This window comes from Camelus ferus, chromosome 29 (assembly GCF_009834535.1).
Source record: "Camelus ferus isolate YT-003-E chromosome 29, BCGSAC_Cfer_1.0, whole genome shotgun sequence".
Classification (NCBI taxonomy): Eukaryota; Metazoa; Chordata; class Mammalia; order Artiodactyla; family Camelidae; genus Camelus; species Camelus ferus.
In genome coordinates, this window is record NC_045724.1 from 16,101,258 (window position 1) to 16,115,904 (window position 14,647).

A 14,647-nucleotide genomic window follows, 5' to 3' on the forward strand; every position below is an offset into this window, starting at 1 on the left:
TATCTGAGAAATATATTAACAAAAATAAGGAAGTAATAAGAGGAAGGAGGCAGTAAAGTAGTACTGAAGGCTAAGTTGAGAATATTCTGTAAATCCTACTAGTCTTTATTCTCATTTAAGGGAATTTGGAACCTTGATGGCAAACATGCATGTTTTATGGAACTTTATATTGACTATTTCATTATTATATTTTCAAGAACAAGTGCCAAGAATTCCATGAAAATATTAATTCAGAAAGGAACAAGGTCTAGATATTTTTTTTCTTATAAGGACATTATATCTTATTAAAAAGAGAAAGAAAAAAAATGAGTTCAAAGTTCATGGTGTGTCCATGAAATGAAAAGGAATTTAAACTTAGAAGTCTTCTCTATTGTGAGGAAATTGTTATTATGGTTTTTTGGACATGTAATTCATAGGGACTGAAGTGTTTGTCCATATTGGTATTCACAATATCAACTAGAGTTTAATCCAAATCACTTTCTTCTTTGGCAGGATGACTCTTTAAAGCAACTGCAGGTGGTGCATCAACCATGGATCTTGCCAAGTGACACAGAAAGTGAGGGCGTGGAAGCAGAACAGGATAAATGTGAGTAGACTTTGCTATTGATGGGCAAATTGCTTTGAGCCGGAGGGCATCCGTGATGATACTGTATCCCTTTCGTGACATCAAACAGTATCTGCAAACCATTCAGGTTTGTTCAGGGAGAACATGTAAAGGTAAGCCAGACTTTGGGTCTATAATAATAATTGTGACTGAATAATTGTCATAAAATTATTTATAGTTTTATTAAAATTTTAATATTGGATTTATAGTTTAGCCATAGATTTTGCCATTGGGTCTATCAATCACTCTAAAGAAGGTCGTTCTTAAATTCTCCTAACCATAGATCTAGAACCCAAAATACTTGATTTTAGGAATGTCGTACTTGGAGGTGACCCTTGACAATGGTAAACTGTTTGAAATAAAGTCAAGTTTTAAAAATAATTAGATGATAATAGGAGCCATCTGGAAATGGAATGCTAGCTAGCAACGTAGCCAAGCTCATAGCACAGAGAAGCAAATACTTTTCAAGAGCCGCATCTAACACTGAAGTCCTGGGACAAGTACTTGTAAGATGGAGCCACTGAGGTACTGGTATTTGTACTCAGTGTGTGAGGTTGTGGACCAGCTGGCAAGGTATGTATAGATCATCTACTTCATTTTCTCTGTGAAAGAAAATAAATGACAGAAACCTACGTGAACCCAGCATCTGATTTAGAGTCTAGGGGCTCATGTATTCGAAATTTATGAGTGAGGAAAAGGACAAGATTCATCATTCCAGTGGCAACACCTGTTTCTTGACTCAGCTTTCTATAAATTATACATAAGTTATTTCATGGAATTTTCAGATTTCTCCTGAGACAAAATTATCATGGCGGGAAGTTTCCAAATAATGTCAGGCTCTCTGGAATGGTGCATATTTCTTATTGCATCACTTTAAAATAAGACTTATTGCAGATAAGTTTTATAAAAGATCACCATTTAGGAAAAGATGTCTTGAATAATTAAATGGGAATCTTTAAAAACTTTTATTATAAACAAAATAAGCAGAACCTTTGAGTAGACTTTTTTTTCTTACTATGACGGTGATATAAAAGTCTACATCACAAATTTTAAAAACTCATGTCAGGAGTGTGTTTGTTTTTAATCTCTCAGATTATAATCCAAAGTCACTAAATAAGTCAAATTACAGATGTCTGAATCTACTGGGGTACTTGTTTGATACTCATTTTCCTGGACTCCACTTCAGACACACCGAAGCAGAATCTCTGTGCATGGGACTCTGAATTCTGTATTCCTGGTAAACTCCTCAGTTGATCTTTGCTTATCCTAAAGGTTGAGAACTACTGGGATGAAAAAGTCCAATGAATCAGAGAGTTCTGCTTTCAGAGTTGCCTTCATAATGTTGTTAAACTTTGGGCCTTGTTTCTCTAGGCTGCTTTTCCCATCTGTAAGTTAAGTCTGGACACAAAGTGTGAGAATAGAGAAGAAAGGCTGAAACTTGAGGAGATAAATGTGGAGTAAAATTGAGGGTCAGGTCCTCTAATCAGTAGGTACAACATCTACAAAGGCATAAAGTCATAAAACAGCTCGAGTCAAGCCAGCCAGCACCCTCTAACTACATTTTGGATTTATAAACGTGAATAACCAAGCTAAAAACAAGCAAACAAATGAAAAAAAGTTTAGGGCATCAGAACTCATACCAGTCAATAAATCCGCTAATTTAGATATGTCAACATTTGCATGTTTTATATCTGTTATTATAATAAATATTTAAGAATTAATACTTGGCTAATAAATATAAAAGTAAGTTAATAATTGCTTCTAATTATCTGTTAGAAGCAAAGCATTCTAATGTCAAATTGAAATTTTTCATTCTAATATTGATTGTAGAGAATTATTTTGGTTATAAATAAGTTTTTGCAGTTTCTAGAGACCAAATGACTCTGAATTATTCATGTGGCATTCTTACTTTAAATGTTTCTCATGTCTGGGGTAAAAGTCTGATATTATGAATGGTTCAATTGATTTCTAAGTTCCTAGAAAAAATTTAAAGGGTAACATTTAATAACATATAAAACTTAATCTCACCAAATAAACTATTATTAAGTGTAAAGGAAAAATGTGTCAAGTTACTCAGCAAAATATATAAGGTTACATGCTTCAGATTACCTGCTTTGTTTATTAGAACTCCTTGTCACATGCAATACTGGTCAGAAAATTTAAAAACAGGTATCAGAGAAGATTGTATTTAAACAACGAGACAGCTGAACTGTTCTTTTGAAACGCAAAAATTTTTGGAGTATTGTATGGAGTTGAATTCTTTAAGATTAAAAATAGGAGATACATGGTCCAATTCTTTGTTATTTTGAAAAATCAAAGTTATAAGTGAGTAGCACATGTTTTTAATTCTTTTACCAAATACTTTTTGTTTGTCTTGGAATATTCTTTTATTTTTCTAGGTGTGGCTTAAAACTATAAAATACAATAGTGACAACAAACTGAAGGAACATCTAGTTCATTTTTTAACCTTGGTGGACTTAGCTTATAGGGCAGCCTTCTATCAGATGAGATGCATCTTTCATAAATGGGAGGAATGTACTGGCTGGCTGCAAGGCTATTTTTCTGTTCTCTATGGATTTTGTCCTGTGTATTTTCAGTTACTGAAGGAACTTGAGCGTATTCACGCTAGACAGACTGTTCCATTATTCCCCTCAACATTGACCTGCTTCACCTTCACAAATTGAACAGACCTGGACATTTTTGTCCCAAACAAGGAATTTGGATAAGAGTCTCCAATACGTTCCATATGCCCCATTGGCCAGATTCCTCCTGAGAACAATCATGTTTATGGATCTTGAAGAGTCAACATATTTAGAAGGAGAAGCTGCTCTATGTTATGGGAGTTGCAAAAAAAGTTATCTCTTTTCAATAGTAAGTTACAGAGACGTGCATAAGAATCTGTAGCATAAGGCATACTATTTCTTAAGAGATAAATAGAATGCTAAGGAAGCTAAAGGAGGGAAATATAACATTAAATCCACAGAAGAAATATGGAATTAGAGGGATGTTCGTGAAGAAAGTGGTTTTGGAATTGAGAGATGGGTAAGATTTTGGAGGGCAGGGATGGGCAAGAATGTCTTACAAGCAAGACTATAGCTTGGGCAATTGCACAGAGGCAGAAAGAGCATTGTTTGGTTGCCTAGGGAACATAGCAGTTAATACTATCTGGGGAAGACACTGGACATTTACAGTGGATTAGAGAGAAATAAGCCTGAAAAGGTAAGCCATGAAAAAAACCAGAGAGGGTCCAAATTGTAAGGATAAGAAATGTGAATGGATAAAGTACACAGTGGGGAAATCTTTACCTAGAGAGGAACTCTGAGGAGAAGATTCATATCTGTAGCTTTGGCTAACACTCACACAAATGATGGGGAGGCCCAGGTATTTGGCCCTTTACATATTTCATAACTCAGTGAGAAGAAAATTAGTTTTTAAGCTACCTGCACATGAGTGCTATTTCAAACAGAGATCATCATCTCCCTAAGAAATGCCATTTACAAAATTCTACTAATATAATGGTTTTTAAAAACCTACTTTACTAAGCAAAGAAGGTAAACATGGACTAATGGTGCAGCCTAACTTTTAGGAGGAAAAATCAATCATTGTGAATTAAGGTTAATCTCTGCTGTCTGATAGGATCATGGGACTTCCTTGTTAGCCAAAATTATCTCCTTCTAGCTGCCCAAAGTTTTTCTGTTTACATTGGCATACTGCCTAAGATGTTACCAGTTCTTGAATCCTACAAGGTTGAAGGTCACATACCCTTTTAATATCCTTTCAATTATTGTTCTTGAGATTGCAGCATGTATTGTTTATTTAGCAGAGCCTCATGTTCATTGATCCTTTTATCCTTTTTACTTAGAAATCCATTTTTAATTATTCACTAGTGTTGCCATGTATTTAAATTTCCTATATATTTTAAACCCTACAAAGCTTTATTATTATTGTCATATATTGCCAATATTCATTTACATTTTCCTCAAATTTTACTCTCCTTGATGCTGTTCACTTCTTTCTTCCTCTATGAGATGCCATCTTAAATTACTTTTCTTTGGCTTGAAGAATATCAGCTAATATTTATATTAGTTTGTGATTTCTGATGATGAATTATCTTTGTCTGAAATTTCTTCATCCTCCATTTTTCTTGAAGAGTATTTTCACTGGATATAAAAGTCAAGGCTTTTTTTTTTTCTTTTCAGCACTTTGAAGGTATCATTTTATCATGTTGTGAAGTCACCTGTCAGTTTTACTTCAATGTTTTTAAGATTTTCACTTTGTCTTTTATTTTTGCAACTTTACCATGATGTGTACCTAGGTGTGACTATTTTCAGCTGAAACTTGGCTTCTTTGTATTAAACTTGGGTGATGAGAATGCTTCTAAATCTATAGCTTTTATATATTTGGCAGCTTTGAGTTGTATCATATTCTCTCTCTCTCTCTCTCCATGTCTCTGTCACAAGTCTTTTCTGTCTTCTTTTCTAGTCAGCTATTGCTGCATAACAAATCACTCAAAACCTTTATGGCTTAAAAAAGCAATCACTTATTTAACTCACGTATCTGCAATTTGGACAGGGTTCAACTAGGAAAGCTTATATCTTTTCCATGAAGCAGCAGCTAGAGTGGTTTAAGTGGGGTTGGAGGATACATTTAGAAGATGGGTAACTCACATGAATAACATGTTGGTAGTCACTGTTGCCTAAGAGTTTATTCAGGGCTCATGATCAGGGACCTTGATTTCTCTTCATATAGAGCCTTCCTCATGCAAATCTCCATGGAATAGTTGAGAACTAACACCTATCCTTTTCAAACTATTCCTAAAAATTGAATAGGATGAAATCCTCCCAAATTTATTCTACAAGGCCACCATTAGACTGATACTAAAACCAGACAAAGATACTACAAAAAAAGAAAATTACAGGCCAATATCCCTGATGAATACAGATGCAAAATTCCTCAACAAAATATTAGCAAGCTCTATTCAGCAATATCTTAAAAGGATCATACACCATGATCAAATGGAATTTATGCCAGGGATGCAAGGATGGTTCAATATCCACAGTCAATCAACAAGATATACCACATTAACAAAACAAGACAATGGACAGAAATCAAATGATCACCTCGACAGATGCAGAAAAAGCGTTTGACAAAATTTAGCCTTCTTTCATGATAAATACTCTCAACAACTGGGTTTGGAGGGACATACCTCAACTTAATAAAGGCCATTCATGACAGGCCCACAGTTGACATCATACTCAAGGGTGAAAAGCTGAAAGTATTTTCTGTAAGATCAAGAACACGACAAGGATGCCCACTCTAGCCACTTTTATTTAACATAGTGTAAGGAGTCCTAGCCACAGCAATCAGACAAGAAACAGAAATAAAAAGAATTCAAACTGTGAAGGAAGGAGTGAAAGCTTCACTGTTTGCAGATGACAAGATACTATATAGAGAAAATTTTAAAGATGCCACTAAAAACTATTAGAACTCATAAATGAATTCAGTAAAGTTGCAGGATACAAAATCAATATACAGAAAGAGAAATTAAGAAAACTATCCCATTTAAATTGCCTCAAAAGGAATAAAATGCCTAAGAATAAATCTAACTAAAGAGATAAAAGAGGTCTAAAAACTATAAAATCTAAAAACAGAACAAATGAACAAGCAAAACAAAACAGAAACAGACACATAGGTACAGAAAACAAATTAGTGGTCACCAGAAGGGAGAGGTGTGGACAATGGGCAAAGTAGGTAAAGGGAATTAAGAGACACAAACCTCCAGTTAATATAATAAATAATTCACAGGATGTAATATGGTCAATAATATTATAATAACTTTATGGGGACCAGTAGTTACTAGAATTATTGTGGTGCTCATATCATAATGTATGAAATGTCAAATCATTATGTAGTACACCTGAAATTAGCATAATATTCTATGTCAACTATGTTTCAATTAAAAAAATATTTTGTCCAACTCTTTTACATATTTTTAGTGGAATACTTTATCTGAATAATTTACCCAGCCATTACTGGATGTTACATTTCTCACTCCAGTATATTTCAATAAATTTGAGCACAGTCAACACATTTTCAGATTATGCATTTTGTTTTTACAGAGTAAGAAAATACTAACTTTTTCATCGCTTTAAAGTGTGCCAAACATAGTAGATACATAGTATGTAAATTCTAAGTTTTTACTTAGGATTAACTAAGCATATGCCATATGAAATGATTTCTATTCGTTAAAAAATTAATGACAATATTAACTTATCTTTTGTCCTACAAGGACTTTAGTCTCTCACTTATTATTAGGTTTCTATTTACCATTACTGATGTTTTTATTAGTGGCATTGTTCTTACTTCTGCATGGAATTCCTTCCATGCACTTGCTAGGTTCTCAATGTAGTTTTCTAGTGGACTCACTGTTCTATTGTGAGCACAAACATGTGTCATTTAATATTCTCAGTGGGAGTCTAATTTCATTTTTTAGAAGCTATGATGGAATGGTAAAAAACTAGGAGCCAGGAGACTTATTTAAGGTCCTGCTTCTTCCCTGTGGCCCCCACACTAGTAAATTGCAGAGGAAGGGCTCTCACTCAAGTGCATCTACAGTTGGTGAATTCTCAGATTGTAACTCTCAGAGATACATGTAACTACATGGGAATAAGGGAGAATGCTCTCCTCCAAGGTTCTCTGCCAAATACCTTTGCCTTTTACTTACTAGCCAGGAATGATTTATCTTTTCATTTGTGAAGCTACAGCTCATTTTTTTCCTTAATTATTTATGACATTTGCATTCAACTTATTGCCTTTAATATGCCTTGCCACTGCAGAGGTGAGAGGGGTTTTATAGCCCCAATTTGGGGCAAAAAGAGTGGCCTCTCCCTTTGGTGGGCTCATGCATGGTGTGCCTGTCTTGAGCAGTGCTCTTACGTGTTATCCCAGGCTATGAGAGTGCGTCTCACAGCTACTAATGGGAGTACCTGCAGCTATGTGATCACTGATCTCAACCTACTGTATTATTCTTTTTTCTGCTGCTTCCGACTCAAGTGCTTACTTTTATCAAACTAAAAAAAAAAAAATTAATGAACAGAAGATGCTATATTTTTATTGTCTCAGCTAGCGTAGACTGGCATAGACTCTGAGAAGGTAGTGGAATACTTGTTTTTACGATCTGGCAAGAAATCCTAGCCTGGAAATACACTTCATGGCTGAAGAAACTATTTGTGTAGGCATAATTAAGAGGATGTATAAAGATAGAATAGGAGTTCTAAGTACAGAACTTCAAAAATGTGCATAATAAATCTTTTTCACTGAGAAAGTTAACGTATACTCTAATAGATGTATAATTTAATAATAAACTGGGAAAATTGTCACATAGTCTGACATAAAATAAAACTACAGTCTATTTGGGGATATATTTAGAATTCTAGCTTTCAGTTTCTCCTTAACACCTATTAAGAGTAATTGAAATTTGAAGGCTTATGTAGAAACACATGTATCTCTAAAAAAGGAGAACATGGAAGAGGACTGACATTTATTAAATTTTTGTTGTTATGTGCTATGTAGTATCTCCTTTAATCCTCGCAACAATTTGATGTGACGGTGATGTTACTGATGCTACAAACGCAGATTTGTTAAAAACCTTTCCCAAGGATATGCAATTAATAAGTGGAATTTGCGTTCTAACTTAATCTAAAGCCACATGTTCTGCTCTGAAATGTCACTGCATTTCTAGAAGCTTAAAAGGGAGGGAGGGGAAAGGAATGTGTGTATAGATGGTATCAAGAAAGGAATTATTTCACTGCGCACTAAAAAGAGTTTGTATCATAAAGAAAGCACCATAAAATATAAAAATAAGGAAAATGACATATAAAGAAACAAGCAGTAATACATTTGGGTAGGAAATCTGCTTTTAATATAAACTTCAACTTGATTTAGTTATATTTATACTGTGCTCCAAATTATTATCTACAGGCAAAGTCATCCAGAAAATTAAGGGAGGCATATATGATAAACATAAAAAGTAAAATTTTGACAGAATAAAATAAATAACATTTAGTAATTACATTAAGCATGTTTTCAATCCCATAGCAAGCTATTAAAAATAGAACAACTGTTCAAAGCATACTGCCAAATTTCTTCAAAATGACTTGTTTTGAAATGTTGACTAAATATCCCAAAACTGTATATCAATTTTAGTATAATTAAACACTCTTCAGACCCAAAACATAGCTTTCCTTCGTATTCTTAAGCATAAATTATACATGACTTTCCCCTTCGTATTAGGACACAAAAGTTTATCCATTTGTTAATATTTAAAACAATTTTCTGAAAGTTTCTACTAGTTATATAAGGCTTTATAATTTATAAATGGCTTCCACATACTTAATTCCAAAAATTAACCTATTAGGAAAATTTAACCTTAATATTCTTATTTTACACTGTAAGTGTTCAACACTAATAAATATTTATACATTCAGTATTTACTTAGTAAGTATTTACTGAATAAATTGAATTAATGAATAAATTTAGTTCAGATTGGCTAAGTGACTTGAAGATCACTCAAGCAAGCAGCCAAGCCTGTCTCCATCTTCTGATTATTCAGGGAGGCCATCGTGTCTAGAAACATAGACGGACGTGTACAATAAATGATTTACCGATGTACAGAAGACACAGCACATTCAATGACACTTCATATGTTCGGTGTGTTGTTCCTCTGCAGTAGCGATAGTTCAATCAGAGTTGCAGTGAACAGGGAGCGTTAACACAGCAGCATTTACATCAGTCCCTACACATGGGTTTGTGATGTGTTGCCACAGGGGATTGTGTTGCTGTTCTCCACTGAGTAACCCTGTACCTGTAGCACTGAAGAGGAAAGAAGAGGGTTCTGATCTGCAAACAAAAATATCATCTTTCCTTCTAGACTTTGTGGCTTGTTCTTTCCCCACCAAAGCTGCGTCGTTACTTACATCCCCACAAATGTGGGGAAGAACTGGCTGTCCCCCGTCCGGGCAGTCCTGTATCACAGAGGGCAGCCGTGTAAGGCGGACACCTCAGTCAGCTGTCACACAGGGACGTTGTGCTGAAGTTCAGTTCAGAAACGTGCGATCAGTTACTGCTGTCTTTCGTTCCTGTTGTCCTTGGCCGTCTGCCTTGCTCCGCTGCCCCTATCAAACTAAAATCTTCTTGTGTATTTGTATTCTTAACCACTGCTGACATATTTCCCAGATCTTTCCACTGTGGTCTATGAAACAGGAATTCGATTTGCAAACTGATCATTCTTCAATGCTATTCAAAGAACCCTCCCCATGCCTTTTTTTTTTTTTTTGCCCCATTTCAAATGATTCCTAGAAGACACCGCTTCCCTTTTTAGCCTTCACCAGGGGAAGCTGCTGCTTTCCATCACAGCATGGTGTCATTAATCTTCTACCTGGAATTCCCCTTCTCTTTAGGCTCCTGTCATTTGTCCTGGTGTCCTGTGTCTTTCTTTGTCACTGTAATCTCGCTAATCACTTCTGTTCTTTCGTATGGGGTGCTGACATTTGGGTCGCTGCTTTCCCCTCTGCCACACTCTTGTCTTTAGGAAACTTTAAGTTTCATTTGGGGATTTTCCCAATGTCCTACTATTATAATTCCTTGGTCTTCTCAAATCTAGGGCTCTTGTAAGGCAGTGTAATGTTTTTTCTTGTCAAATGTGAAATAGCATCCAACTCTGAGATCTCAGATTGCTATAATGTACTCTCTGTCCCAAACCTTCTACCTTTCAGATTCTCTATTTCCTACTAAACCCACACTTCAGTCTTACTTTGGTATCCAGGCACCACTACTCCTTTTTCTTCAAGTTTGCCAGACCACAGCTGGCTTCATCCTTCACCCTAACGTCCATGCTGCGCAGAACAGTGGTGTTCAGAGCGTGGTCCACAAACGGCAGCAAGCACCTCTCGGGAACTTGGCGGTTTCCTTGGGCCCCACCCCACATCTACTAAGTCAGAGACTCCGATGGTGGACTCCAGCAATCTGTGTTTTAAAAGCCTTCCAGGTGATTCTGATACACTTAAAACTTAAGGGAACTATTAACATAGAGCATAATTCAACTGCTCTCTTGCCAGCACCTCTCATATCTTTGGGTGGTAAAGAACATTCAGACATGAATGCATCCTTATTTTATTCAAAGCCCCTGTATGTGTAAGATTTCTCCACATTTGCCAAGTTCTCCAGGTTTCTTCACCATCAACTCTCCATAAGCAAGCCCCACCTTGAATTCACATGTCTCTTGTAGTTCCTATTCATCTAAATTTGAATTCTCTAAAATTGTCAAATACTCACTGCTTAATGTTATTTCCAAAGATGTTCCCCTTATAAACCCCACTCTGTGGAGGATGCTGAGCGATGACGACTTGCTCAAGGTCACATGTATAAAAAGAAATGGGGCCAGAATTTGACCTCAGGCCTATCTGAGTACAAAACTCGTGCTTTTTTTTTTTTTATTACTATTTTGCTGCTGAATTACAAGAAGCGGCAGTTGCATTGGCATGCCTCTTTCACTCTCGCTGAAGCCGTGTTCAACCAGTGTATCCCTAGAGAACTTTAAAAAGTGAGTTACCTGGAAATCTATTATCAAATAACTTGGATAAATATCAGGTTGAGTAGTTTCCCTTTATTATAAGACTTCAAAGAGCCTTTAATATGCTGGTGTGTATTTTGATCTTCCAAAAGGCAGATGGTATTTTGTCCAAAAGTCTTTGATCAAGGAACTATTTGTTTGTGGATCATCTATATTAACACCTTGCAGGACCAGCATTCCAAGATCTGCCTTGGAAAACTTAAGACTTAATCTATTTCCTTTCTCTCCAAGAAATGTGAAAGCTTATCTCCCTTGATGCCTTTATTTCACTTTCTTTGATCTTCTGTTTACTTCTCCGCTCTTTTAAACTAGAATGCTCACCTCCCCTTGTCCTACTAGGAACTGCTCTTCTGCCTCGGATGCATTCAGAGGACTTAATATTAGCGTACAATATTACGTGCAAGGCATTAAAAAGATAGTGTGTGTGTGTAAATATGCACTTCTTCAGGTAAACATGGTAATAATTTTGTGATGATCACAGCACCACAATACTGTGACGTGTATCTATCCAGTCCTGAAGAAGCTGTGTTAGGGTAGCTCTCTGTAGCTCTCTGCCTAACCCATGCTGGCTGAAAGAATTATGACAGTGATTCAGGTGGGATCATCCTTCAGTCCACATACATATCTGGAGGGGGATTTTGCCCTAGTCCTTATTTAAAATCAGAAAAAGTTCACATTGAAAATGACTGAATTATGAAATGAGAATATACACACTATTAAACCGTGAACTTATGCGTAACTGTAGTCACTGTATATTCTGAATGTCGTTCTGGTGTTAATTTCAGTTAATCCTCTCTAAAAATTGGTCAGACCAGAAGGAACTCGTGTTTAATGGGCTGTTTGTTTCCCCTAGTCCGGCATATTACCTCTTCTTCTTTCATTGTGCAGGTTCTGCTGATCTTCTCCTTTGTGTTCCATGTTCTTCTTGTCCCGCACTGGTCTACTCTGGTACGTTTGCTCAGGGCACTTAGTATCAATGTCAGGTGACGGGCACCATTCACAGCTACTCGAAAGTTCTGATTTTTTAAAAAAATACATAGTCCTCATGACCTACAACGAGAAAAGGATTTTCCTCCAATGACTCTGCATGGTGTTTTCTCTTTCTTTTGTGATGTTCTGTGGATCTCAGGCTGCTCAGTGAATCTGTGTTCTCCAATGCTGAGGAAGTGGGATTTGAAACCCCTACTCCCTGGCAGGAAAATCATGTTTAGATATACGTGAGATGAAAACCTACACCCCCATTGTGCGGACCGTGGACTCTATGACACCGTTAAATGTATCTTGGAGATACAGCGTCTCAGAACAGTTTCACATCCACGACATGAGGCTGTTCTATGAACTGGCTACATAAAGATGAACAATGCTCAGCATTTTCTCTCAAGTGTGTTACAGAGGGAAGGAAAGGGTTGAGTTTGTCCACAGCATTCAGAGAATCACAAAATATCAAGATGAGAAAGAATTTTAGAATTATCTACTTCTCTTTCCATCTAATGCTCATCTCTTCTTTGCAATACCCCTATCAAATGATTAACCAGCTTCTATGTGAACATCTTGAGTAATGGGAGGTACACCCCTCCCGTGCTCTGCTCTAATTGCTCATTGACTCAATAATTTTGCATTAAGGAATCACCTAAGGAAATACTTTCTGCAATGCACTACTGTGTAGTTATCAGAATATTATTATGTTCATTGCATATGTTTTATAATAAAACTTGGAAACTGTCTTATAATAAAACATGGAAAATGTAAAAAGTGGAAACAACCTAATGACCAAAAAAGGAGGATTGATTAAAAAAAAATAGCAATCTATATAATGGAATACTGTGCATCTATTATGAAGAATGAGATAGCTATTAATGGGATATATACATAGATTTGTACTGATATTAACTGGATCCACCTATTTATCTTCTATGTCTATATATATTCTGGTGTGGAAACATTTTTAGAATATTGTTACATTTAAAAAGTGAGTCACAAGACAGTATATTAGATGTAATTCATTTTTTGTTATATATAAATGCATAAACACATTCACAGTTGTATACACTTGACCCTTGAACAATGTGGGGGTTAAGGTACCCATTCTCCACATAGTTGGAAATCCATATATTACCTCACAGTCAACTCTCTGTACCTGTGGTTTCACATTTGTGAATTGAGTCAACTGTGGATTGTATAGAACATATTTATTGGGAAGAAAATCCACATGTAAATGGACCTGCACAGTTCAAACCCATGTTGTTCAAGGCTCAGCTGTATTTGCATCTGCACAATACTGTCTGGGTGGTTACAAACAAAAAATGTCTTGAAAAGCTATATGTACCCCCATGTTCATTGAAGCGTTGTTTACAATTGCCAAGATATGGAAAAACCCAGGTGTCCATCAAGGGATGAATAGATAAATAAAATGTGGTGTACACACACACACACACACACACACACACACACACACACACACACACTAGAATATTACTGAGCCATAAAAAATGATGAAATCTTGCCATTTACAATAACATGGACAGACCTTGAGGTCATTATGCTAAGTTTAATTAGTCAGACAGAGAAAAACAAAATTCTATATGATGTCACTTTTATGTGGAATCTAAACACAACAAAACACCAAGCTTATATTTACAGAGAACAGCTTGGTGGCTGCCAGAGGCAGTGGGTAAGCAGAATGGATGAAGATGGTCAAAGGTACAGACTTCCAGTTGTAACATAAATAAGTCATGAGGATGTAATTTACAGCATGGTGACCAAAAACAAACAACCTATGTATTTAAGTTGTAATGTTTAGAAACTACTTTAAAAGAAATTACTCTCCTGTTTGCTCCAAAATCTGAATCCCCGTAGCTGCCTTCTCTCTGGTTCTGTCCTTTTGTATCACACACAAAAATTGTATCTCTTCTAGAGAATAACCCTACCATTGCAGGAACACGAAGATCATGTGGTTCTTCCTTAGTCCTTCAAATGTTCTTTGTGTGACATATAGGCGTACTGCCCTTCAACCTGAGATCTCATGAGTAAATCATTCATGGATTTATCTGAAATAAAGGCTGACGATGAATCAGGAACTATGCCAAGAAAAAACACATCGCTGTCGTGGGTGACACCAGCTTCCTGGGTGATGAAGTCACACATTGAACGTTCTTTACATCCAGTGCTGCTGCTGATTGCTATGCCAGCATTAGGATGAGACAAGAGTACACAGCAGAAGAATCCCCTCTTGAAAGCAGTCAGAGGGCCCAGAGAAAGTGCTGTTTAAGGCCTGAGGGACTGAGCCAGATAGAGGAGTCAGCCGGAGCTGGTTGGGTTAAGTCTCGCCTCCCAGATAAGGGAGAAGTATTTGTACAAATAACCCAACTCCCGTCTTCACCATCTCCCTTCCTCCCTTCTGCCTTTCTCTCTCT

At 36.3% G+C, this 14,647-nt stretch overlaps 1 protein-coding gene across 1 annotated transcript in view; it reads left to right on the forward strand.

The window, feature by feature from the left end:
- Positions 1-12,245, forward strand: part of C29H8orf34 (chromosome 29 C8orf34 homolog) — a 238,145-nt gene extending 225,900 nt beyond the window's left edge. The window contains 2 exon segments of the mRNA XM_014566909.2: positions 493-586; positions 12,123-12,245. Coding sequence (XP_014422395.2) covers positions 493-586; positions 12,123-12,205 — 177 coding nt within the window. The 3' untranslated portion in view covers positions 12,206-12,245.
- Positions 12,246-14,647: the final 2,402 nt, after the last annotated feature.